The sequence below is a fragment of the Alosa pseudoharengus genome, unplaced genomic scaffold (genome assembly GCF_046254945.1).
Source record: "Alosa pseudoharengus isolate Yale_2024_CS ecotype anadromous, Long Island Sound unplaced genomic scaffold, YU_APseudo_1.1 YU_APseudo_1.1_scf_6, whole genome shotgun sequence".
In the NCBI taxonomy this organism is placed as follows: domain Eukaryota; kingdom Metazoa; phylum Chordata; class Actinopteri; order Clupeiformes; family Clupeidae; genus Alosa; species Alosa pseudoharengus.
The window spans coordinates 29,647,656-29,673,897 of NW_027468848.1; the positions used below are offsets into that span (position 1 = coordinate 29,647,656).

Consider the following 26,242-nt stretch of genomic DNA (forward strand, 5'->3'; position numbering starts at 1 on the left):
CCAGCCTTACCAATCACATTGATCATAGATTCCTAACATTACTTCCTACTAGGGTTGCAAAAATCCGGGAATTTTCAAAGTTAGAAACTTTCCATAGGAATTAACAAAAATATATGGAAATTAACGGGAATAAATGGGAATGAATGGGAATAAACTGGGAATTTTTAATATGGCAAATGTACTGTAGTGGACAAAACCCCATCTTGCAGCATTATATTAGTTAAAACAACCTGATTTAATGCAATTTCAGTCGAATTTCTACCCTGCACATATGTCAATCACATGCACACAGCAAAACAGTATAGGCTACTAGACATAAAGGAAACCTATCATGTTCATGTGCATGGGGGAAAAACAATCCCAGTGGAAATGTCATGTGGGAATAACTGGTGTGAAACTGGGGGAAGTTTGTGAACAGAGTTGCCCAATGATGGGCTTGTCATCACTTTTGTCCTCCTTTAAATTGATGTACATCATTTTCCATAAGCTCTAACGGGATGATTAATATCCATATGTTCATATTGCCTGTCTGATTAAGCTTGACAATTAGGCTTGGGGTGTTATGTTGTTTCACAATAAGTTTTGCTTTCATCTTCCCCTCTCATCGGTGACTGGCTTGACATTTTTCTTGTCTGAGGGAAACGGTTATGAACTATTGTGTTCCAGACTAGATCTCCTTGAAAGAAGATCTAGGTGGGCTGGGCCAGGCTAACAGTAAGCACCCAGACAAGACAAATTTCATTGAACTACAACTTGTCATTTTTCATTGAAATAGACCTAGAGTAAACACCTTTTGTACTAAATAGGCAATACAGTACTTTCTCTAAATGTGTAGATCCATAGTTGCAAATAGCAACACAGAACAGACATGGTATCTCTTATGGATAATGAATGATTGCTGATTGAATAATTGTGCAAAGGAGTTTCACACAGGTGTATCAGAAATTCAGACAAGGAATCTCTACCACCTGTGAATATATTTTTCCTTTTGTTTAACACAGGGAAACCAATAGAGTTTGGGGTCTTTTAATGACTTCTGTGTTAAATGTTTTGCAAAAGGGTGTGAGAAATGTGTGAACCCAATGAAAACGTGTGAGCACTTTTTGCTGTGCAAAGAAGGTGTAATTGAAAACCAATTGGATCCCAGTTTATTTAAGCAGGTCAAAGCAATTGAGAAAAACTGTATATCAAATGATGCTACTGAATAATCTGTACTATTGAGATCTAATAAACTGAGATTATAGCAACTAATTCGTCTTGATATCCTTCACTCTGTTGAATCGTCCCGCATTGGTGGCGACAAGAACATGGCCACGACTTCAATGAATACGTCCAAGGGTGGCACTTTTTCAATCATGCCAATCATGTGTTGCTGTGCGAATTCATTCAGGTTACCCTATGTAATGTTGTTGTTTTCTGACCCCATCCTGAAAGATATTTCCCCTGAGTGTCCCAAAGCAATTTCATGTGTGCATGGATCCAGCTGCTGACGAACCACATACCACCCCCTCCTCTCTCCCTCTCTCTCCCTCCCTCCTCCTTTCCCCAGCCTCTCCTATCTCTCTCTCTCTCTCTCTCCCTTCCTGCTCCTCTCCACAGACTTTGCCTGTCTCTCTCTCTCTCTCTATCTCTCTCTCTCATCCTCAGTGTAACACAAACACCGGTGAACACAGGGGCTGAGTGATTAATTATTTACAGCATAAAGCTTCTCGTGTGATTTATCCGTTCCTTAGTATTACAGAGCCCTGGGCTGAGTTGGGTGAGGAATAGAAAGACAGATGAAGACAGATTGTTACTGTGTGTGTGTGTGTGTGTGTGTGTGTGTGTGTGTGTGTGTGTGTGTGTGTGTGTATGTGTGTGTGTGTGTGTGTGTGTGTGTGTGTGTGTGTGTGTGTGTGTGTGTGTGTGTGTGTGTGTGTGTGTGTGTGTGTGTGTGTTGTGTAAGTGTATGTGTATATGCAATAGAGAGACAAAGATAGAGAGATACTTTGTATGTCTGAGAAAGAGAAAAAAGAGAGAGGTAGTGTGTGTGTGTGTGTGTGTGTGTGTGTGTTGTTTGTACGTGTGATAGAGAGAGAGCGAGAGAGAGGTGAGAGGAGCAGCTTTAGTAGGTCATGCTTCTAAAGCAGCTCAGGATGAATTCTGCACCAAGTCCAACCTCAGCAGGGAAGAGGTGATGAAACGTATTAATTATCAGAATAGATCATTCCTAAGTGAGTACCACTTCTCTGACGAGGATCGCTGCTCTCAGACAAATTCCACAAGTGCTTAAATTTTCAAGATTTCTCTCTCACAAATACTCCCTCTTTTCCCTCTCTCTCTCCCTCTCTCATCCAGTCATCATCTCTTATGCAGTCCTCTCTTTTGTTCACTCTCTCTCTATCCCTTTCTCTTAACATCTTTCAGCATTTCACCTTTCCATCTCCGAGCAGGTGCTGGCATTATGTCTACTTCACGCCTCACCCATCACATGACTCTCACAGTATCAGTTTCCTTCAAGTCAGTCTCTGAATGCATCTGAAATATATTTCAATGTAATAGGCTTAATTCAGCTCAACAAAGGCAAAGAGGTGCTGCAGAGTCAAGAAACCTCTTTCAATCCATTTCAGCGCCCTAGTCTTCTATTAGAAAAAAAAAACAAAAAAAAGTTCTGTTGGAGGTGCAGGTGTTGGCAGGTGTTCTGCCCTCATCTCAGTCGAGCTGAATGAACAGACTACCATCCAATCTGATCTGTCTGCCTCTCCGTCTGGGCTATCAATCAAATTGATTAAACTAAAAACACATTAAAAATTGAAAGACGAGTTTGTGAGTCAATGCAGCAGGTGAACGCTTACTGACTGCACAGTGCCTGAATGTCAGCCTTTTAACAAGCAGCTACCTACTTAAATGGAATATGGAACTTAGGACTATAGAAAAAAAGAAAAAGGTTCAGGCATGCAGGTTGGAATGCTAATCGCTGCTTGCGACTCAACAGGAGTTGGTTGAGCACATTTCAGTGTAATCAGAGTCACATTTGTAGAAAGCTGATATCACTGTGATTCATTTTTAAACTGTTTGTATGTCACTAACACAACAGCCACTGTGGCTGCAGATACTAAACTAGTAAAAAAACGAATAAATAAAAAAGCAACTCTACCAACCCCTTTCTCTACATCACCTGTTTAACTGAGATTGTTTTGGCGAGCCACATTTACCCTGCTATCTATACATTCTCAATGTTCTTCTGCCGGATGCCTGCCTCCTATTTCCTTCGCCTGGCCCCCCATCTGTTACCTGAATCCAGGGCCATCTGTCGTTCTCAGCGGCGGTCCAGGCGTTCACCAGGCCCTTCTTGTTGAGACGGGCGAAGTAGGGGTACCACTTCTGCAGGCCAAAGAGGGCACGGTGCGTGGAGGAGGCTGTGATCTGCTGGTTGGAGATGATGCCCCCTTCCATGCCCAGCGGTCCAGAGCACTCTATCAAGGTAACACAGACACAAGGCAAAAGGGTAAGGGTAGAATGACAGTCAGTGGCACATTTCAGTAGGGTTTTTCAAATGTGAAACTGCAAACGAAAACATTTTGAAGATTGGGTCTCATTGCACTATACAGTATGTGTCATGAACTAAACATAGCATTTATATTCAAGGAGCAAAGGGAAAACACTTAATTTGAGGACAACATGCACAGCATTTGGAGTCATGTACCGAAAGGGGCAGCGATTCTTTGGAGGAGGCGAAGGCCTATCTTCTGAACACACACTTTCAGGCAGACTCCCCTCCACCACCCCTGAGTCACCGTGGGGGTGAGTCCTGCTTTCGGAAACATTATCCTTGGTCCTGTCCTCTTTGGGGAAGTCAAGCATTATCTTGTTCAGGGACAGCGTGTCCTTGCCCTCGCTTATTGAAATTGATTGCCTACCAGTCTCCTCGGTTTCACCACCCTTATTCCCAAGGACGGATGGATGGCCCGCGCTCATAATGATTGTATCTTTCTCATTGCCCTCACGCAAGGCTACTGTTTCTTTAATAACGCCCCTCTTGAACCACTCATTCTCGTCGTAGTATCCCATCATGGCGCACTCCGAAGTGCTATGGTAGTCCTTCCCCTTCAAAGGAGACATGGGCTTTCTCTCAGCTTTGAGGGCCTCCTTTAAAGAGCTGTGGCTTCCATAAAAAGACAGCATGACTGTTAACGCCCCACCACCACTACAGGTCGGACTTAAATGCCAAAGTTGCTAACAGGAGAAGCATGACTCCAATGCTGTTTTTAATAACATCACAATTTCATTAGAATATAAATATATATATATATGTACAACTGTCTAGAGGCTCCATGTCAGACCAGATGCCAGGCACTTTCAAAGCTTAGAAGCACATCTGTGTCAGTGTGCCAGCAGACAAAGGGGGCTTCTGTGGCTGTCTGTGTTTCCTTACCTAACTTAAGAGGGTGTAATTCAATAAGTGGGAGCTTTCCCACCCGGGTTTGTCCTTGCATTTCTAAGAAGGGCTCATTATAAAATAAATAAATAAATGAATGAATGAAATAAAAGGAAAAGTACAGTATATGAGATTGGTAAGTCACAAGTGTGGTCTGATTTGAGCATCAGCAAATTCAGGGAAATGAGATGGGAGTCCCCTAATCATATTGAATTACACAGTTCAGAGAAAATACAGGCTCTTGATTAATCACTTCTATCATAGATTGATGTTATGCTGCTTCCCTTTCATTCAGCTTTGTTGAAATAAGTGGGTCAGTAAATCAATGACATTGGGTTATAAGGACAGGTTAGGAGTGGGTGATGCAGATCAAGCAGCAATGCACGCATATCAGAGTGAAATCATATTTCCTACGAACCAATTTCATGCCAGCTCCCCTTCCCCCTTCTTTTGCAAAAAACTTTGGTGCCCTCTCTAGTAATTGTTTTGTAATGAAGCCATGGAAAGGGATATTGTATGGGAAAGAATAAAAGTAATTGTTTTATTTATTTTTAGATTTATTTTCTAATGCCAAAACACAAACTTGTTTGCAGTACTGCTATATTCAGTCATCCAATACCAGATAACTGACCCTAAACTCAATAAGCCGCACAGCTAGTCCACAGTCAGTTATTATCCTGGATTGTTTAAATACAGTTTTCCGTTATGTTATTATGATTATAACATATAATGGATGGCTTTTAATAACTTTTCCCTCTATTTAACCTCACTACAAATTAATTCAGAGGAGTTATTATTAGTTTGATGTTTAGAAGCTCCTGGCCATGTGCATTTTATGTCCACAGTGTGGAATCTGTTGTTGACAGTGTATTAGCGAACTTAACTGTCCCATCCAGCCTCATGAAAATTTAACAATGTTTATTGCACTTTGCTCATGTAGCTTTTATAAACTATTTATGAGCCAGGCCAGGACCCTATATCTGCACAGAAATAGTCCAAAAATGTCAGCAACAAATGCAGATACAATGACATGCTGTAGAACATTTTATCTTCCCCTCCCCTACCCAGTATGAGAAATATATATGGTTTGTTTACCTCAAGCGTATCTGTTGTCTCCTAAGCCAACCACTTCCTTTACATGTGTGTGTGTGTGTGTGTGTGTGTGTGTGTGTGTGTGTGTGTGTGTGTGTGTTTATGTGTTATGTGTTTTGTGTGCGCCTGCACGTGTATACAGAAGCCTGCGTTGGCCATGATTAGATTGAAGCCCCTTCTTTCTTTAACCACTTTCACTTCGTCTCGTCACACAGTGCTGCTTCCTAACTACTTGGACCATAATGCTTTTAAGAGTGTTTTGCTCACTGAAGCGTTAATAGTGGTTGTGATACCTCCTCGCAATATATCTTTTTAGGGCTGTGTCAACAGTGTGCTGGCACAGCCAAGATAGTGCCACTGGGAAAAGAGGATTGCTAAAGGAGACAAAGTAAGATACAGCTAAAGCCCACGGAGCTCCAATAAGTCTGTGCTGGTGCTGAAATAGCAAAAAACATTTATTATCAAGGTTGTCCATATATATCAAATATCATATTTCCTTGTATCTTGAATGACCTTGCATAGACCACCATATGAGCCCCTATGTTCAGCAGCTCACCCACTACCACCAGCTGTAGCGTGATGTGTTGTGCCCAATAACACCTCCATGTTAAAGAATCCCAGAATAGTTATCTGATATCTGTGTGCGTAAATAAGATACAATACTTAAGTGTTTGACACTGTGAGACTATTCCCTGAACAAGGGGAGTGATACGGTGGACTCAATAAAACTTTGCGAAGAATTAAAGATTTATTGTGGTCAGAAACTGCATAAGTGATTTCAGTCTATTAATTTCCTTTTTATTTTTTGCTTCCCGAGGCAAGGCTATCTTTACTTGTTTTTTTTTGTTCTGCATAAACTATCTACCCTAGTTTCCTGTCTCAAGACTGTTGCAGATACACGTGTTTTCTCTGGTCAATGCATTTGTCATTTCTTTCCGGATACTCAGCAAGGTAACTCGCCCTACTTGAAATGGAACAGAGCATACTTCATGCATACTTCATTAGCCCAGTCTAGCTAAAAGATTTTCCCTGAGGATAGTACCAGCACAGCTGTATTAAACAGACATAACACAATCACAGCTGTGCTGATATTCACAATAATGTCATAACCTAAGGGGGTATTAATAAATAATAATGGTAAAAATGGAAATGACAATAATACTTATAATTTTCTGTATTGTTTTTGCTGACTACCTATAAAATGATTTATGCTAGGACACTTTCATACTTTGATTTGCAAAGCAAGGACAATGACAGAGGGAGTCAAACTTTCCAGTGCGATTGTTCCAATCAAAATGTACAACTGGGAGTAACTCATCCGTAACCACAAATTCAGCAAATCTGCAGTGCCAGCAAGTTCACTTCCATGACAAACGGCACCACATACCAAACTGCCATGGTGAGCGACAAGATCAGACCAGCAGGAGGCATGACTTATCTTACACAAGCACGCAAGCAACACTGCATGCATGAACTCGCTGTTCTCTTGAGAGCCAGCGATATGTTCACTTAAGCGGTCAGACTGCTAGAAGTGTGAAAGAAGCTTGGTACTGTCACACGCTGCATTTTGTCATCTCACTCCCCTACAACTGTTTGCCCCACTGTTAGGGCATGTCAATACTGACGACTTGCTGAGCTGTCACTTGGTGACCTTTGACCCCGCTGACGATGTGACAGCATTTCAGACAAAACATGGCTACTGTTTGCCTAAAATGGAAGAAAGTGCAACATAACAATGAATGGAAGGCTAAACAACATGGATGAAAACATCATTATTACAGACTATCGCATTAGACCCTTAGACCGTTTGTTATATGGCCCAATTACATGGGTCCTATACAGAATGGGAACATTTATATAAAACCTAATCACAAACCTGTCTCGCAGGCATCTATATGTTGATGGCTTTCCCTCGATATTTCCCTCAAAACACATTTTTTTGCAATGTTCTCCATCGGCCAGGCCATACACATTTATGGGAGCTTTCCATACCTGGTGAACCTTTCCTGCCCTATATCCATTCTCATCTTCTGCAAATAATGAAATTGTCTTGTGGCGACTGAGAAGTCAAATAACAGTATTCATTAGGTTATTTTTTTCTTGAACCTTTTTCACAAGAGAAAATGGTTTTGCAAGGGGGTGGGGGTGGGGGGGTTTGCAATTGGTTTACTGATGGATAAGACGTTGTGTTGAGATACAACTTCAATTCCATTTGAGCCTTGACATTCCTTGCACTTTCCCTGTTACAGGACCATGAATGCTAACCAGCGCTGAAGGAGGGCTTCTGAAGAGGCGTGTGAGGGAAGTGTTTCAATTGCACCATGGTTCTGTTTGGAGAACTAAAGGAAATCTCCCCGCACACACACACATGCACGCACACACACACACACACACACACACACACTTGCACATCCCTGTTTTATCCCTCAATCAAAAAGCAGTTTGAGAGGAATCAAAGAGAAGCACATCACAGGATAAACTTATGACACCTATATGCATGACACACTCTGAGCCGGATAGCTCTCTGTGGAAAAATCCCAGCCTCCCGGCTTGAAGAGTGTCAAAACAATACCACTTTTCTTAGTCTGCCTTTTTTTTTAGTTTGTTTAATCTGCACTTCAGATCACACAGCTTCTGAAGACGTAGAAATATTTTCTCAGTGTTCATTTCCCTCCCTTATTGGTGTTTCGTAAGGGGAGATATCACCATCTAATTGAAGCGACATTCCAGCACCAATAACACTAACATGGTTTGCAAAACAGGGCAGCATCCTTCTGAAACAATCCACTGGCGTTGTACTGAGCTCTGATAAATATGATTATAGTCAAAGAAGTAATCCTCTGTCTATTTGTATTATTGTAATGCAGGCTTCCTTTAATTGTAAAATGACAGATGGAAGCTCAGAGTTTCGCCTCCAACAGAAAATCCAATTAGCATTAGCATATTCCATTCTCTGAAGACATTACATTTAAAATATGAATTGCTCATGAATCATAAGGGTTCCTACTCACTAGGTAGAGACAAACTACTGAATACAGAAAGTGAACACAAAAAGGTACACACAAACATGAACTACAGCATGCTCACACACACTCTGACACACTTATGTCCACATACAAAAAAAACACAATCCCCCCCCCTCTCTCTCTCTCACACACACACACATACACACACACTCTCTGTCACACACACACACACACACACACACACACACACACACACACACACACCAACTAACTGATTAACTACAGTTATGACAAAGTGTAATGGAGATCTCAGTAGCTCAAGCATTACATAATATTTTCCACATGTTCCACATGTTCCACATACTAGTCTCTCTCTCTGTCTCTGTCTCTGTCTCTCTCTCTCTCTCTCTCTCTCTCTCTCTCTCTCTCTCACACACACACACACACACACACACACAACACTCCTTCCGAGTGCCTCATCTCACTCACTACCCCACCCCTCCCCTTCCCCCGGCCATCCCCCGGCCCCGCTCGGCCTCTGCCTGCGCCCAATGACCCTGCTGCTCTAATGAGCCGGCCGCCAGCCGGCCGCAGTGCCAGCTGTGGTTGCCGCTCCGGGGGCCTCCGACATCCCGACCCAGCAGCCATACATCAGCCTGCTGACAGCTGCCATCACTAATGCCGCTGCGCCGTACTACGCCACACCACGCCACGCCATCCATCCTTGATACCATAGGCACATCACTCAGTGAGCCCAGCCTACCTGTGGGCTTGGTGAGTTAACAGGCCCACAGCCAGGCTGACAGAGAGAGGTGTGTGTATGTGTGTGTGTGTGTGTGTGTGTGTGTGTGTGTGTGTGTGTGTGTGTGTGTGTGTGTGCGTGTGTGTGCATATATGTGTGTGTCAGTGTGTGCATGTGTGTGTGTGTGTGTGTGTGGTGATGGGGGTGGTAAGGACAGCCCAAAGTGAAGATGTATGACTTAGGTGTGGGATTTTTTTTTTGGAGTATATTTACATGAGCGTGTGTGTGTGTGTTATGTTTGTAGGTGTAAGTGTACATGAGAAAGAGATTTGTGTGGCATTGGGTGTGCATGGTTTTAGTGTAAACAGTGAACAGTCTGTGTGTAGGCGTATGGCTACAGTAAGTAATGTGTGTGTGTGTGTGTGTGTGCGCACACATACCAGTTGATATTGTGTGGGAGTCAACCAAGAGAAGGCACCGCAATATGAGGTTGGAATATTGTATGCCATCATGTCATTAAAACATGGATACACTTCTCTCTGTGCAAAACTGACATATACAGTAGTTGATAACAAATACAACCCTATTCAGGACTGTGGACAAACTCCTAAAACCTAAAGCTCAACACAGACAAAACCAAAATTCTGCTGATTGGCCCTAAAAGCATCCTCACCAAATCTCCCAGTCTCACTTTCAACATTGATGGTTCACCTGTCCACTACCCCTGTTTTTAAAAACCTTGGCATTCAGCTTGACTCCACCCTCAGCTTTGATCCTCATATCAAATCACTCACTAAGACTGCCTTCTTTCATCGCCATAACATTGCCTGCCTCTGACCCTTCCTCTCTGTTAGTGATGCACAGACTTTGATTCACACCTTCATTATGTCCCGTCTAGATTACTGCAACTCCCTTTTCCTTGGTCTCCCCACTGAATCCCTTCAAAGACTACAATATATTCAAAACTCTGCAGCCAGGCTCCTCACCCATACAAGACGATCAGCACACATCACCCCTATCTTGAATTTCCCCTGGGGATCAATAAAGTATCTATCTATCTATCTATCTATCTATCTATCTATCTATCTATCTATCTATCTATCTATCTATCTATTCTCCATCAACTCCATTGGCTACCAGTTCCGTCCCGCATCAAATACAAAGTACTACTACTCACCTTCAAAGCCCTACACAACCTTGCTCCACCCTACATCCTCCCCCAACCTCTTCGTGCCTGTCCTTTGTTGTATTTTTTTGTTTGTTTGTTGTTATGTTTCCTTGCCTTCCTACTATGTAAAGCGACCTTTGGTTTTATTATTATTATTATTATTATTATTATTATTATTATTATTATTATGTACCGTACACACTGACAGTAAGTGCTTGCTCTACATCGCTCAAGCTTGGGGATCTAGCTGCGCCATGTTATATAAACACATGAGGCTGAATTAAACTGCATTACAGAGGCCGTTCACTCCAATAAAACTATCTTGAAGTTATTAGGCTTGAAACAGCTGGCTATCATGTCTTTTGTAAGGTAAGGGGGACAGCATAAGGTTAAGTTGGGGACAATTCACCATGTGGCTGAGATTACTGATGCACATACAACATCACTCCAACTACTGGAAGGAAGGACAATAGCCAAGTTCACATCAGTCCTGAGAGAGGCACTTTTAATAGCTGTGAAAGTCATTGGGTTCTGTTGTGTTCGGTGTCCAGTGGAAATAAAATAAATACATATATATATATAAACCTAGCTAAACTCCTCCCTTCGCCCTCCGCCTCTTAAAAAAGGTCTCATTGGATGCGTTGTCCTCGTCTGCTCTCTGTGTCTCTCGGCAGAGGGCCTTCAGTATTCTCTGGGAGGCTCTGCAGGTCTGGCCACAGCCACGTGATCCGCCCTCTCTCTCTCATTCTCCCTCTCCTTTCTCTCTCTCTCTGTCATTCTCCCTCTCCTTTCTCTTCATCTCTCACTCTGTCTTTATTTTCTCTCTCTCACACACACACACACACATCCTCTCTCTAACTCTCTGTCACTATATCCTACTCTCTCATACTCTCCCTGAAATGCGCGCACACACACACACAGACACACACACACACACACACACGCGCATGCACACGGGCACACGCACGCGCGCACGCACACACACACACACACACACACACACACACACACCATCTCTAACACACACACACTGAATGTAGCCTTCCACACATCTCTCTTGTGTCTTCGTGCCTCAGTCAGAGGGCAAACGCAGGCAGTTTATAAACCACTGGACTGCCATTGTTTTTCTGAGGGGATCCGACGAAAATAAAACCAGAGACTGATCAAAAAAAGAAAGAAAGCTTCAGAAGATCCTTCATGTAGTCTATCCTCATGGTGCATTTAGCAAGTTATTGCTCGGTTCTTGTACATGAGCAGGCGGAGGAAGGTGCTAACAACTCCAAGGTCATGGGTTTGACCCCTTGAGAAAACACATTAAAATAGATCCATATAGATATGTGTATGTCTTCATCATACATATAAAATATAACTGTACGACTAAATGGCATCATGGAATTTTGACCTTCAAGAACATAGAATATGGTTGGGTACAGAGTAGTTCATTAAATACCCAACTAGTCCACTGCTGAGGCACCATGCAGTAATGAGAGATGATCAGCAATGAGGTGCTCACACCATCAAACTTCTGTGGCACAGATGCAACAATAGCAAGGAAATATCCTTAATTATCCTGTCACTTTCCTGATGACAGAGACTACTCAATTTAGGAGGAAAAACAACACAAACAAAAAAAAAAAAACAATGAAAAACTTACACACTGGGGGCTCGAGCAAACATGCAAACACTATGACAATATGTTTATGTCAGTCGCACATCAGGATTGATGTATTGGCAGACTCTAAATGTCAAGGCAAATTGAAGTGACATTTCTCTCTGTGCAAAAGGTTGCTATCTAGACGACGCAGCCCTCAATTAATCCTGCCAGTAGCCCATAGCGTGGCAGCTGCCTGCCCTTGTTTAGGAGCTCTGTTCACATAGGGTTCATCACTGATTGATTAACTAGGTCAAAAGGTGCAGCCTGGGAAATTAATCTATGATTGTGTAGTACTGAGGGTTCATATTGTCAAGTATAAAGTATTTTTTGTGTTATTTCTTCTGTGACTGTGACACTGTAAAAACACAGTAGATAATGCAGATGCAAAACACAGTGAATAGCCCTTAAATGGGGCCTGAATTCAGGGTTTCTACAATGAAATAAAGTTGTAGCAATCATTAATTTTCTATCACAAGAAAACTCGACTTCCCTTTCCACCGATCCCATATGCCCTCTCCGTGAGCGCGATCTCCTGGCTTTATGTCTGCGTCTGTCAGAATTGAGTAGGTCTGAATAGTGAGAGTGCCCTTTTCCTGTGGGAAGCTGTGATATTTTCTCCTGCAACTGGCTCACGACCGATGCAACTAAATTAAATTGATTTTTCACAGTCACAGACTAATTTTCTTGTTGCTGTTGGTCTGGCATGACCACAAGCCAAGGTGATCGTCAGTGATACTGAAAACATTATACGCATTGCGTCCACTGTGACCTCAAATTAGACTTTTAGTGACCCCTACATTCAAGACCTGGGTCCAGCATAACCCGAAACATTAATTTGTTAAAATACTGATTCGTACTCTCCAGTTTCCAGTTTAGACACCTCACTGTTGCGATTCAGGATAAGACCAACAGATGAAAGGGAAAGGATCAGTTGTAGTAGTATTGGAATGTAAACATACTGTTTATGCCCCCCAGGGCTTCTATAGTGTTTGTGGTGATGTATAACTGTTTGCCAGAGCTCTTGTCCAATGACTCCATTTCTGATTTATCCAGGTCCTTGCACATGTGATGCCTTGTGAGTCACATGGCATGACACACACTCTGCCTCTGTGACAAATTACATTTACTATGTTTGTCTGTCTGTCTGTCTGTCTGTCTCTCTGTGTGTGTGTGTGTGTGTGTGTGTGTGTGTGTGTGTGTGTGTGTGTGTGTGTGTGTGTGTGTGTGTGTGTGGAGTTTTCTGAGAGCCCTAGAATACAATTAAATGTTTTATTATAAAAAACAAATATTATGTGATATTAAGGGTAAAACAATCTACTATGAATGACCAGTAATATAAAGTAAATATAATTTTCAAAATCAATATACCGTATAACCAAATTTCTCTGTGGTATTACGAGAGATGCTACTTATTTTTTCTAAAATATATAAATTGTTTGAAACTCAAATAGTGAAACCCCAGGCATTCATGTATAAAATAAATATAAACCAGCCTTCTATGATCCTTTGGTATTTCACTTCATGACTAAAGTTCACAAAATAAACTGTGAGGTTATGAAATGGCATGTGGTAGGAATGTTATTATCTATTGTGAAGCACTGCTTGTTCCAGCCCATAGAGAAAACCTTGATCTGCCTATACCTATACCTCTCTTTTTATATTCAGATACCTTTCAAGGGCCATGGATTTTCCAAAGCAATTTACACAATGGCCGTCTATATAGACAGCAAACTATGCAGACAGAAAGTCACATAGATAGAGCAATACAAAGGTAAAACAGAGAAGACCACATTGCTACGGCAAATCTTGAGAAAACTCAACAATCCACAATCTACAGAGGTAGACATGGAACAACAGGCAGACAGTACTGTGTGAAGAAGGGGGGGATTAGCACACTTACTGTATTGGCAGTTCCTCCCCATATACTCCCCTGGGCATTCACAGGAGTAGTTGGCAACCAGGTCCGTGCAGATGCCCCCGTTTTTGCATGGGTCCCTTTCGCATTCATTAACATCTGTAGGAGCCAAGAAGAGGGGGGCGGGGGTGGTGGAGATGGGGTGGGGAGAGAAAGAGAATGGGGGGGTTCAGACAAAAGTCATTTTCTTTGAAGCGGACACTAAGGCAATTAGCAAGGCTTTCTCTCTCATTTGGATGCACTGAGATGAGGTATTTATTGAATTTGCGCTGTTTGTTATTTAATATTGCCTTCCCCCAGATGCACTCATTCAGGCGCCGTGGATAAACACTGCTGTGCTAATAAATCAAATAGGATCTGATCAAATTACCTGCAGCAGGTGACCGGACTATTGATGGGAATAGCCATGTGCCTGTCTAATGAGAATGCCCTGTGCTCAGTAAGTTATGCAAATTGAGCAACAATTAAGGGCAGCAGGGCCATATCCTGGTGTGTGTATAGCATAACCAACTGGCTCCTCCCACCTCCCCTCAATGCTTTGAGATTGGTCAGGGTATATTGACTGTATACACCAACTATGGAAAGAATTGCATTTCATACTGTATGTTTCCACTTCATTCTTTTCTCAGTTTAGCTTTAAAGTGGAATTGAATGAATACCGTAACATGCAACCCTTTAACTGCCTGCTCAACCGTTTGGTAGAGCACACTTTAATACACCATATCTTACCAAAAAATCCAACTGTTTTGAGTTCAAACATATGGAGCCATATCTACCACTTGAGTACTACATGCTAAGCACAAAATATTTGCTCAGTACCTCTGTAATGTCGAAGGCCACACCTTCTCATCATACGCGATTTTAAAAATTAATTTACGCGATTTCGGCCATATTTTGTGGAATCACATCAACCAAGTTTTCAAAATTAAGACTTTTTTTTCTTCATTATTATGTTAAAATTAAGTGGAATAACACATGTATTAACTTACATTAAACATATATACATATTTTCATGGTCAAATAATTTTTTGAAAACATGCTCAACCAAACGGTTGAAGTGCCAGTTTATGGTAAAAGTCAGGTCCATATAGATAATACTAGAAAACATGTCAAAGTTTATGAATTAATCATATTAACCATTATATACTGTTTTCAAATATATACTACTACTGTAAACACAGCAGATATATGTTTAAAAAGCATGCATACGCATGAAATATATCAAATAGGCTTATTAGCTATGTAATTCAATGCAATTCAATACATTTTGGTCTGTACCATGAAGGGGAAACTGATTCAACTATATGCATACTAATGAGGAGGGTGGGACATGTCTCATGTTATGTTAGATCACATCCTGAGGGTCTAAGCTTTCAGAAAATATATGGTTTATATAGTTCAGTGGTCCCCAAACTACGGCCCGCGGGCCGGATACGGCCCGCCACCTCATTTTGGGTGGCCCCGCAAAACATGTCCGTAGTATATAGCATCTGGCCTGCACGGGAGTACAACATCGTCAAACTAAAACCTCCGCAATTTCCCATATTCATTCTCTATGGCGAGTCTTAAAAGTGCACATGTAATACTCTTTTTGTCCACCGGTGGTTGTTTTGGCGCTGTTTTGCGTTTGCCATAGAAAACGGAATGACATGTAGGCCTACCTGCAAACAATGTAAGAGGCCTATGCTGACTGCATCGGTGCTCAAAGTATTTTAAACGTTTATCAATTAATTGTTAATAACTAACTAACTTCTATTCAAGTCATATTTCTGGGACTTTCTTGGATAATTATTTCTATTTTTTATTCACTCGTTCAAATGTTCATACAAAGAGTTCACAAAGTTCTCATCAGGTGACTGAAAGTTAGAATGGTGGTCATTTCAGACCACTTCAGCACTTCATAAAATTCTCATAGTTTGAGAACTTTAAATTACTTGTAGGATATTCACAACTTGAGCTGTGTATGCAAAGACACAGAATTCAGAGTTCACACATTTTTTATACTCTTGGGACTCCCTGCTAATACTTTTGGGAATGCAAACGTTTTTTTTTTTTATTAGTATTATTTAATTTTACACTGATATGGCATGATGACAATATAAACACAGCTAACAATGGTATTAAATTGCAATAGCCTATGATTAAATGTAATAGAATATTCAACTAAGGTAGACTGCTGTTGTTCACAGCACTAAGCTATTTATGGTTACTGATATAGAACTACTCCGAGTCTCTGGCCCTCTCTTGGAGCCAGGCATAGTGAGCTGGCCCTCGGAAGAAAAAGTTTGGGGACCACTGATATAGTTGAACCAGTTTTTCCTAAATGGCACAGACCTAAAGGTATCAGCCATACACTGTATACCCGATTTACCAATACCCAATGTGTAATGCATGAGCAGCATACTAATGAGGAGGGTGGGACATGTCTCATGTCATGTTAGATCACATCCTGAGGGTCTAAGCTTTCGGAAAACATATGGGATATATAGTTGAATCAGTTTTCTCTTCATGGCACAGACCAAAATGTATTATGTGTACACATTCTTCACCTAAATCCATAGAATCCCATTCATTTATTTTGTAAATTTACTTAAGTGGTCTGCAGGTACAGTGGGAATGAGTTTATTTATTGTTAACATGATTTTTCTTAAACTCTGGGACCAGGGCTACAAGATAATACCACTTTTTTTTGGGGAAAAAACTTTCAGTAAAACACAATAATCTCATGCCAAAGTCAGATAACTGACTTTTACCATAAACTGGCACTTCAACCGTTTGGTAGAGGTTCATAGAAATTGAATGGGAGGGTCCTTTGAAAAAAAAAATCACAGATTTTTCATACTACAGCCTAATAGAGCAAGATAAAAGAAACAAAAAAAACATCACTTTTATCATGGTGTGCCAGTTAAAGGGTTAACAACCATAGTCATGAATTAGGAAGTAAAATGTTACAGTTTTGGGCAATAAATCATGGATACATCAACTGTAATAAAACTCTGTGTCATGCCTTGCATACAGTATGCAGTATCATCATACCACTGTTCCATATATTTCTGCAGTATACTAACATCTCAAATAAATAAACAATGAAATTAAACACATTTTTATTTTGAAATTCCTTGCTGTCAAATCCATTTGGGAATATGCAAAGGCCTATATTTCAGCACCACAAATAGCAATTTGTCTCTCTCTCTCTCCCTCTGTCTCTCTCTCTCTCTCTCTCTCTTTCTCTCTCTCTCTGAAGTATGCTCTGTGCATATCTGCATACCTCCTACACACCAGAATACCACCAGCACTCACACAGCCACTGCTATAGGACCCAAGGTATGACGCAGATTCATAAGGAAACTGATTCCGGTCCAAGTCTACAGACTGTGCCATCAATGAGTCCACTAATCACTGACCCTTCACAGCACGCAATACCACACTCAAAAACATTTTTTACAAAAAGTCCACGGCTTTCTCACCGCACAAAGTCTCTTGCTCACAGTCTCCTAGGAAGAGCCCCCCTTCAGACATGTAATATGATTATGCTGGTTTTATGACTCCCTAAAGCCGTCACACTGGGAAATGGAGGAGCATTTCAATGAGAATCTCCCTGTTGTCTTGTGCTGAGGAGGGGATTAAGAGAGACAAGTAAGAATGAAAATAGGGGAATCATCAACTGAGCTCCGAGATTGAGCCCCATCCCTGTGCCTCTGCTTTCAGCCGGCTGGGGAAAGAATAAAGAGAAGATGAAGAAGAAGAAGGAGAGGAAAGAAAAAAGGGGTGTCTGCGTCACCTGCCAGCAAAAGTGAGGAGGACGCAGGGCTTAAGCTAGGGAGACAGACACAAAAGGCGGTGCATTGGTATTCTCCTCACAAGAGCCCACCGCAGCGCTCTCTCTCTCTCTCTCTCTCTCTCTTTCTCTCTCTCTCCTTCTCTTTCTATCTCTTGTCTCTCGCTCGCTCCCAAGTCCTGGCACATAAATTAGTCGGATCAAAAGCACACCTCGAGGTGTATCCCCCCCTTTTGATTGGCCGCTGGGGAGGCGACAGCATTCCTCGCCGGGTGGATGGAAACCAGACAAGCTCATCAGGCGGCTATGGTGTCATGCTACTGAGTAGAAGACACTGTGGAATTGCAGGCCAACCAAGGGCAACACTGTTGTCCCTCAACATGCTCTTGATGCTCACTGACAAACACATGTGTCAGTAAGATAATGTATTGGCTCATTTCTCCACAGAGTCTATAGTACTGGAGTCTTCTTCCAAGTCTCCAGGTATGAGAATCCAACAATAATGTCAAGCACTTAATCTCATTAAAACCATAATAAAATATAGCTGGCATGAATACAAAACCTCACTCCCTGCTGAAAATGAATGACACCCTTAAAGTCACAGGGAAAAGACCTGCAACACCTGCAATCTGTTACAGGTGCACTGAGGCAGACGTGTAAATAAAATAAAAAAACATGTGTGAGTGATACTTTCACAACATTCATTCAAGCAAGTTAACAATGTGGCTCTCAAATCACTCTTTGACATGGAGTGAAGAGTTCTATTGGAGTCTGCGTAAAAGAGTGAGACGCAGCAGAAGGATAATGAGGAGTGAACGGACAGTGATGAGGAGTAATGACTAGACCTTATAATCAGCGGGTTTCTGCCGAACAGTCTGGGAAAAACTGAGCAAACTGTTCACATTCAATAGACACACGCATTGCCATAGCAACCTGATGAGCACTGTGGTTTGAAACTGCCACCAAGGTCAAACAAAACTAGTGCAGCCAGATGATGTGAATTTCATTTCTACTGCTACCAAGTTTTGAATGGACTGCAACTTAATTGAGTGCCCCTGAGTTTACACAACTTTGAACTGGTCCCAACATTTCCCATAAATACTGACTAAACATACAAACAGATGTGGTTGAAAGGAAGAGACTTGATGATAAAAATGTATATAAATGCATAGAATAATAGTTGGGATACCGGCAACTAGCCTACTCAACAAGTTGAAGCTTTCAAAACAAACAAAACATTTAAACGATGGAAACAAATAGAACAATAATAACTACTTTCCAATTGTGCAGTCTCAAAACAAATCTGGAAATAAATTGCAATAATTTGCTAGCTGCACCACCACTTTGTTGTCGCCTATTTGACAAGCTTCCAATTATGAATTATTCTGATTCATGATTGCTGTGCTAAAATTACAGGCCTCCACTACTGTCGTTTCACACTAAAATTATTTCTACAGGGTCCTGATACAAAGAAGACCTTGGCCATAGTTAAAATGGAAATAGCTTTGGCTCCCCACGTGTATGGTCAGCACTGCCCAACTTCCACGGGTCATTGCTGGCTTTAGGTCTCTGCTTTCATAGTGACTGATGAATCCTCGGTGGACTGTTGAGTACAACCAACAAACTGACTAGTCCTTTCTCTGACCTCTGAAATGCAGAGGGAAAAAATACCTTTCTCATGTTTTTGATCAGTTAGTGTTTTCAACCAAGAAACAACTTCATTTGTATCCCTTCTACATTTTGAATATCTTTTATAACAGGTATATCAAAAAGCCATAGAATTCCAGGGTAGGAGCAGGGCAGTCTTCTCTATTCTCATTCTCTTATTTGTTTTACGGTAGTGTGCTGGGCCAAACTTAGAAGCAATCAGAAAAGGAGAAATGGCCACACTTTGCATACATCAATCTTTTTATTGCACAGATGCATTTCGGCACAGCATCTCTCCTGCATTATACTGAAGAAGGCACCACTCAGAAACGTGTCTCTGCAACAAAAAGATTGATGTAGGCAAAGTGCAGCCTTTTCTCATTTTTCTGATGTCAAAAAGCCAAACAAAATATGACATAGTACATTGCAAACAGTATGAAATTAGGGATTCCCTGGCAAGACCTTTCTTGAACAGAGGCAAACATTTGTGGCGAACATGTTTGTCTGAACAGATATATTTGAGTGATTTTGTGTAAACAGACCATCTCAACGGTATAAACAATACATACAACGGTATAAATTTTTCCTCCTCAGACCGTTTGCTAGTGTTTGTCTGGTGTGCTAGTGAATGTCTTGCATTGCCAATATGACAACTGTGGTTGAGATTTACCAAAAAGTCTCACAGCAGGTTATAATCCTTCCAACTGGCTCTGTGTCCCTAATGCTTTTAAAGAAAAAAACAAATTCTGTGCTTAGTTTAGTGGCATTCAAATGCACGCTGAAGTGCCAGCAGGGGGATTTTTTTGTACACCTGCACATTCTCTGAGAGTGCTCTAATGCGGCCCTGCCGCATGACATAATTAAGTTTAATTGTGCGTCTCAGCGGACGGCATAACTCAAACGCCAGAGCTTAAGAGGAGACCATGTCCCCTACAAGCAAGCACATTATTAGAAGCCAAGTGAACAAACAAGCCCTCAACTGGAAAAAACATCTTGATAGAAAGTCACAATCAAGGAGGATTATGCCATAATTACCTCAAGCCAGACAGGCCTAACAAAGTCATTATAAACTCTTAACCTGCCAAACATTGACATTGGAGTGCATTATCAACTCACTCAAGGGTGATTCATCATTATGTTATTAGTGTATTGAAGACTCAAAAACTCAAAAGCTCAAAAACATCTTTGTGTTGTTCCATTGCTTCTTATCAACTGCCACACCGCTAATAAGCTGACATTACAGAAAAACAAGAAACTCTCCGTAACACTGATGCGACACATCCCTCATTTCAGAAATCAGGCCTTTGGAGCATGAAGATAATTCCCCTAAGCATCAGCCTGCTACAGTCATGGCAATCAATGCACCTTCTACTCTCTGATAGCAGAGTCTTGACTCTCTGAAGTCGAGACTCTGCAATGGAAGGCTGACACGCAAAAGCCCTTAAAAGTGATCGGCTCTGTCATTTAGCACTGAATCATAATATCTCCATTGTGCAAAGGTGTTGCAAGGCACCAATCAGTTTGTGATGCTTGTTGAAATGTTGAGGAGGTTTGCCTAATGCCTGCCTCTGGTGGACCCCGGCGAGGTTTCGAATCAACAGCATGTGCTTTACTGCTGTGCTTAAATTCATAAAAACAGTGTGTTGGCTGAGGCCGTGCTCTGATTGGAGCCAAGCGGGAGACACAAAGAAAGAGAGAGAGAGAGAGAGAGAGAAAAAGAGAGTGCAAGAGCGAGACTTTTCTTATATGTATCCTACTTTGTATGTGTGTCCATATGTTAGGCTATGTGTGCATGTTTTTTGTGCATTTGCTGCTTTCTCTCTCTGTTTGTGTGTGTGTGTGTGTGTGTGTGTGTGTGTGTGTGTGTGTGTGTGTGTGTGTGTGTGTGTGTGTGTGTGTGTGTGTGTGTGTGTTAATGAGAGAGTGTGCGAGCGATACAGGGCCTGTCTGGCGCGTGTGTGCGTGCGAGTGAGACGGTGAGAGACAGAAGACAGAGTGGAGTGCAGGAGGATTACCTCCGGGGAGCACAGCTAATCCACACAGTCTGAGAGGCAGAGATGCATCCCGGCTCAAGGTCAGGTAAACACACCTGACACCCCTGACATCTCAAGGTATGTCCAGCAGCACAGCGGAGCTATAGCCCCAGTCAACAACACATCAAGTCATTTCCTCCAGATAACAGCCCCACTGCCATCAATCACAGCAAAATGGAAGAAATGCATGTTGTGGACAGAATGAGAAAGCAGCTAGGGGTGAAAGGCCATTAGTATATATTTTATCACTGAATTACATGAAATGTACACAAATATGGATTTAAGCATGTAGACGTGTTTTGCATTTCGTGCCTGTTTGGTGCATATTTTAATGGACACTGTACTGGGCACTATAATTCTGATTAACATTCACTGTTTCACAGGCAGGAGTGAATCCATCAACTTCCTGTGCAGTTGTGAGAGATAACCTTAATTGTTTCATTAGCCTGATAGTATTAATCAGTCGGCCACCAAGGCGAAAGGAAGTGGCAGTCTCCACTAAGCCCCTGCCTTTTCTATGTTGTGTGTGTGTGTGTGTGTGTGTGTGTGTGTGTGTGTGTGTGTGTGTGTGTGTGTGTGTGTGTGTGTGTGTGTGCGCGTGTGACTGATGAAGTCCTTGTGTGGAGAGGAGACAGCAGTGGCTTAACCTGATTTGGTGTTCAGAGCACATAAGACAATTTCCATGCCTCCCGAAAGGAGAGAGCGGAGAAGAGGAGGGTGGGGAGCGAGTGAAGGGGACGACTGGATGGGGGTGCGTGTTTGGTGGGTGCGTGTTAAGGGAGCAGCACTGACAATGGCGAAGCGGATGTGGCGCGGATGCAGCCCAGACGTGCCGTGGGTCCCCGCGCCAGTCAGCCGCTATGTGGGTCTCTCCACGTTTGCTCCTCCGAGTGTGTGACTGTGGCTGTGCTAAAAATAAAGCCTGTGAAATTTCACCCGCTTCTTTCTTCTCCCCTCTTGCAACAGCCCCAGCAGCAGCAACAGCAGCAGCACCAGCAGCAGCACAGAAAGAACAAAAGCACCAGCATCAGAATTCCCATCTTCAACAGCCCTTCCGTGTAAACCTAGACCCTTGCCTTTCATCAGTAGACCTTGCTTCACCCCCCTGCCCACAACCAACCACTGCCCCCTACCCCGCGCCTCCAGTTTTTGACAAAGCGAGACTCGGCTGGACAGTAATGAGAGCGATGGGAGTGGCTTTCGGGGCAGGAAGACACCTGCGGAGAGCATTACATTGACCACAGTGCACCCTGGGACAGCAGAAGGAGGTGTGAGGCTTCTGACGGTGATTTTTTGCTTGGCATCGCTTTGCCCCCATCGTGAAGGCACCTGTTCAAGTCCAGACCCAACCCCCTCAGTTCTCTTCTGCCAGTACAATGCAATCAGTCACCTAATCAGCGCAGTGACCATTTTAAGCAGGCAAATACGACAACTTAATGATATGGAAGGGCATAGTTTGATGCCATGATGCACATGATCAAGCCCCCTCGAGGTGACTGGGTAATGACCTGTAATTGCTACAATATTAATGTTTCTCTTAAAGGCTTGAAACGTCTGGCAACCCAGGCGATGCATATTCAACAGCCAGGGAGTGTGACTGTTAAAGTGCACATAGGACTGACCCTCATTAAAATACATCAGCGCTAATAGCTTGTAGCCCTGTCACATTTGTTAAAGCCCAAAACTTAATTAACGGAATGAAAGGTAATCTCCTGTAAGTACTGCCCTTGCAACAGAGCTGAGCAGTATTAAATCATCCACACATTCCTTTTCTTATTTCTTTTTTTCTTCCTCTCCTTCCACTGCCCACTCTTGTTTGAGGAGGCTTCCAGTGAGATGTTTTGGTAGCAATTATACAAACAAAGAACATATAGGAAACACGCACACGCACACACACACACACGCACGCACACACACGCACGCACGCACGCACGCACGCACGCACGCACGCACGCACGCACACACACAGACACACAAACACACACACACACACGTACAATCAATTTTCCTATACTGAATTTTACCTATGATCAACACGATGATGAATAGACCCCACTTGCCAGAGCCATTCAGACTGGGTGAACAGGTCACACCTCTTCAAAATGGAGTGTGGTTCAGTTAGAGAAGAGGGAGAATAGGCTCCTGTTGACATCATGTTAGCACTCTGGTGAACTCCCCTCAGGCAATCAATCTGTTCTCTGTATCTTGTCTTCCTCTACATACAGGTGATATATTGAAATATCATTACTATCTGGTACCCATGAGGCCATATGAGGGAAAACAAAACGACAGAGCTTTGCAGGTGTGACAGAATGACCCCAAGCTCTCAGAAATTCTTTCCCCCGCAGAAGGATGGCGTGGAAGTATATCATCGGCTTATCAGCCTGTCTACAGCTTGGGCTTGGCGTGGGAAAGATAGCGAGTGTCGAACCCAGGGAATTCTGGGTCGAGAGAAATAAAACATGACATGGTATTTCCTTCTGATGTACCTCAGTGGGCAGTGATTTACACCCGAGGCTTCATGAAATACATATGGAGAGGCGTCGCTTGTGATTTACACACGAGACTTCATCAAATACATATGGAGAGCCATCGCTTGTCACTGCAACATTCTCTCCCTCCCGCTTCCATCAGGGAAATACCACTCTCTTTTTCAATTCATTTTTTTTTTTTGAAGAAGAAGAAGCGTGTGCAAGTTTTCTCAAGGTTGTGTAAAAGAAGACAAGCTTTGTACGCAGCCTTGCATTCTTTCTTGACCTCTGAGTTATTGAGCGTCCCATAAAAAAAAAAAGGGCAAGCTATGACAACTATCGCCTTGACTTACACAAACAGTGAAATAGCAACAGCCTGTCTTTCATTCAAATATAAACTGACAGCTGCACGCACATTCTTGGAAAACAATAACTTCAGGTTATATGAGCCCTGAATGTGGAATACTTTGAGAGCTAATGTTGTGCAATATGGTACATTTCATGTCTAGGACAGGGAGTCTGGGATCTGTCCTACTTCCACAAAAATGACAAAACCAGAGGCACAGACCACTGGCAGAGCTCCAACTTCAAATGTGCACACAATAACTGAGACAATATTAAAGTTACAGAGAGCAACTGACAAGTCATATTAGTCAAGTCACATATTCTATACCAATGTATCTCAACTGATGGGTCATGGTATCACTCTAAATGGGTCATAGAGTGTCTGTTATTGACCTTTCTAGAAAATGTATGTAACAGCAGTGTTTATTTTGAAGCTCCAATGCCTTAAATCCACAAAGGTATAGGAGCTCTGGAAGAGAGATAGAAAAAGTGAGTGGCAGAGGCAGTCTACTGTATGAGAGTACAAAGTGGTTGTAGAATTCTAGTGGCAGCTACGTAAACGTAAACAAAACACTGCAAAAGCCTAACTGCCTAGCCCTGATAAAAGCTTGCTAACATTCAAACTATTTTGGTCACATTGTTGCCAATGGTGTAGTTTAGGGTTTTCTTACAATGTTGTGGGGTTATTCAATCCAAACCATGTTAGACTTTTTGCTGTAAATGAGGGATGGAAGTATGCCCTGTTATTTTTTTAGATTTTGTTTCTCTTATGATTTGAATTCTGTTAAATTTGGGTTGAAACTTAATAACCAAAGGGAATGTTGTGTCCCAGGCAAGACTGGATGAGATGTAACTGCTCTAGACATAAATGGCTGTTTCTTATGAAGATGTAACTGTTTAGTGTAATAAGTGCAAGGTATTATCATCTTACATTTAAATAAACTGTCACTTTGTTTTAATCTAAAATGTACTTGGCCCACTATTAACTACCGATAAAGTGAATATTGAGTGCAGTGGTCCCCAACTGGAGGGCCTGGACCGCTGTTCAGAGAACAGAGAAAGAATGAGCACAGTCTATGACGCTTTGTTCTCTCAGACACACAGGTGGCCAGAGTGGAGAGGCAGAGCAGAGCCAGAGTCCACAACAACACCGTAAGGAAGGATTTGGAGAGCCCTAGAAAAGGCAAAACGAGGAGGAGGAGGAGGCAGACGCTGCTCTGAGTACCATTTTGGCTGCCAGTTGAGGGTGGGGGCGGGGGAGTGGGCCCAGCCAAAACGTGTGCCGACTGCAGAGTCGCGAGTGGCTGGCACTAAACAAGACAAAAAATAAATATAAACAGAGCACGTGATCCCCACAGATCTGCTGTTCTCAAACATCATTATGACTGCCACACCTGAGGAGATTACCCTGAGCATCCCCCGCAGCCAAAAGGAGAGAGTAGGGGTAAGGGTGGGGGTGAGACGATACAAATGATTTGAGGGAGTTAGAGAGAGAGAGGGAAAGAAAGGAAGAGAGAGACAGAGAGAAAGGGAGAAGAGATAGAGACACAGAGAGAGAGAGGGAGAGTTCACCATGCAAGGCTCGTGGCTCTGATGCTCATTTTTCCCCCCCAGAGCCAATAGACTATGAGCTGGCACTTGGATTTTGTTCAAAACTCTGTGGGCCGCTCCGAATTCACGGTCTGAGTCATCTGTTGCCAACCAGCGACAAGTTTTAGTCAGAGGTCATTAGCCGAGCTGTCAAATTAATTCCGTTAAACTCTGTTATTTATTCCCTTCATATTTTTTATCTGCATCATCGTGAACCTGTCGTCACATGACCATGTCTATTGACAAGTCTACTATCACAGTTTTCAGTAAAACCTGGCATGGGAAAAGATGATATCACTACGAAAAGAAATGATACCTGACTAGTGACACAATTACTGGGAGAATTGATTCAGCAGATGGTGCAAAGCTGCCCCTAGCCTTCCCTCCTCTCCTTGACAGACTAGCAATAAAATGTGTCTTAGAT

The 26,242-nt window shown here is 42.4% G+C and overlaps 1 protein-coding gene across 2 annotated transcripts in view; it reads right to left on the reverse strand.

The window, feature by feature from the left end:
* edil3a (EGF-like repeats and discoidin I-like domains 3a) overlaps positions 1 to 26,242 on the reverse strand; it is a 140,184-nt gene that overhangs the window by 48,123 nt on the left and 65,819 nt on the right. For both annotated transcript variants that reach the window (XM_076270749.1, XM_076270747.1), the window contains exons 5-6: positions 13,940 to 14,053; positions 3,274 to 3,455 (exon numbers count right to left, since the gene is read on the reverse strand). In XM_076270749.1, coding sequence (XP_076126864.1) covers positions 3,274 to 3,455; positions 13,940 to 14,053 — 296 coding nt within the window. The remainder of the gene's footprint in view (positions 1 to 3,273; positions 3,456 to 13,939; positions 14,054 to 26,242) is intronic.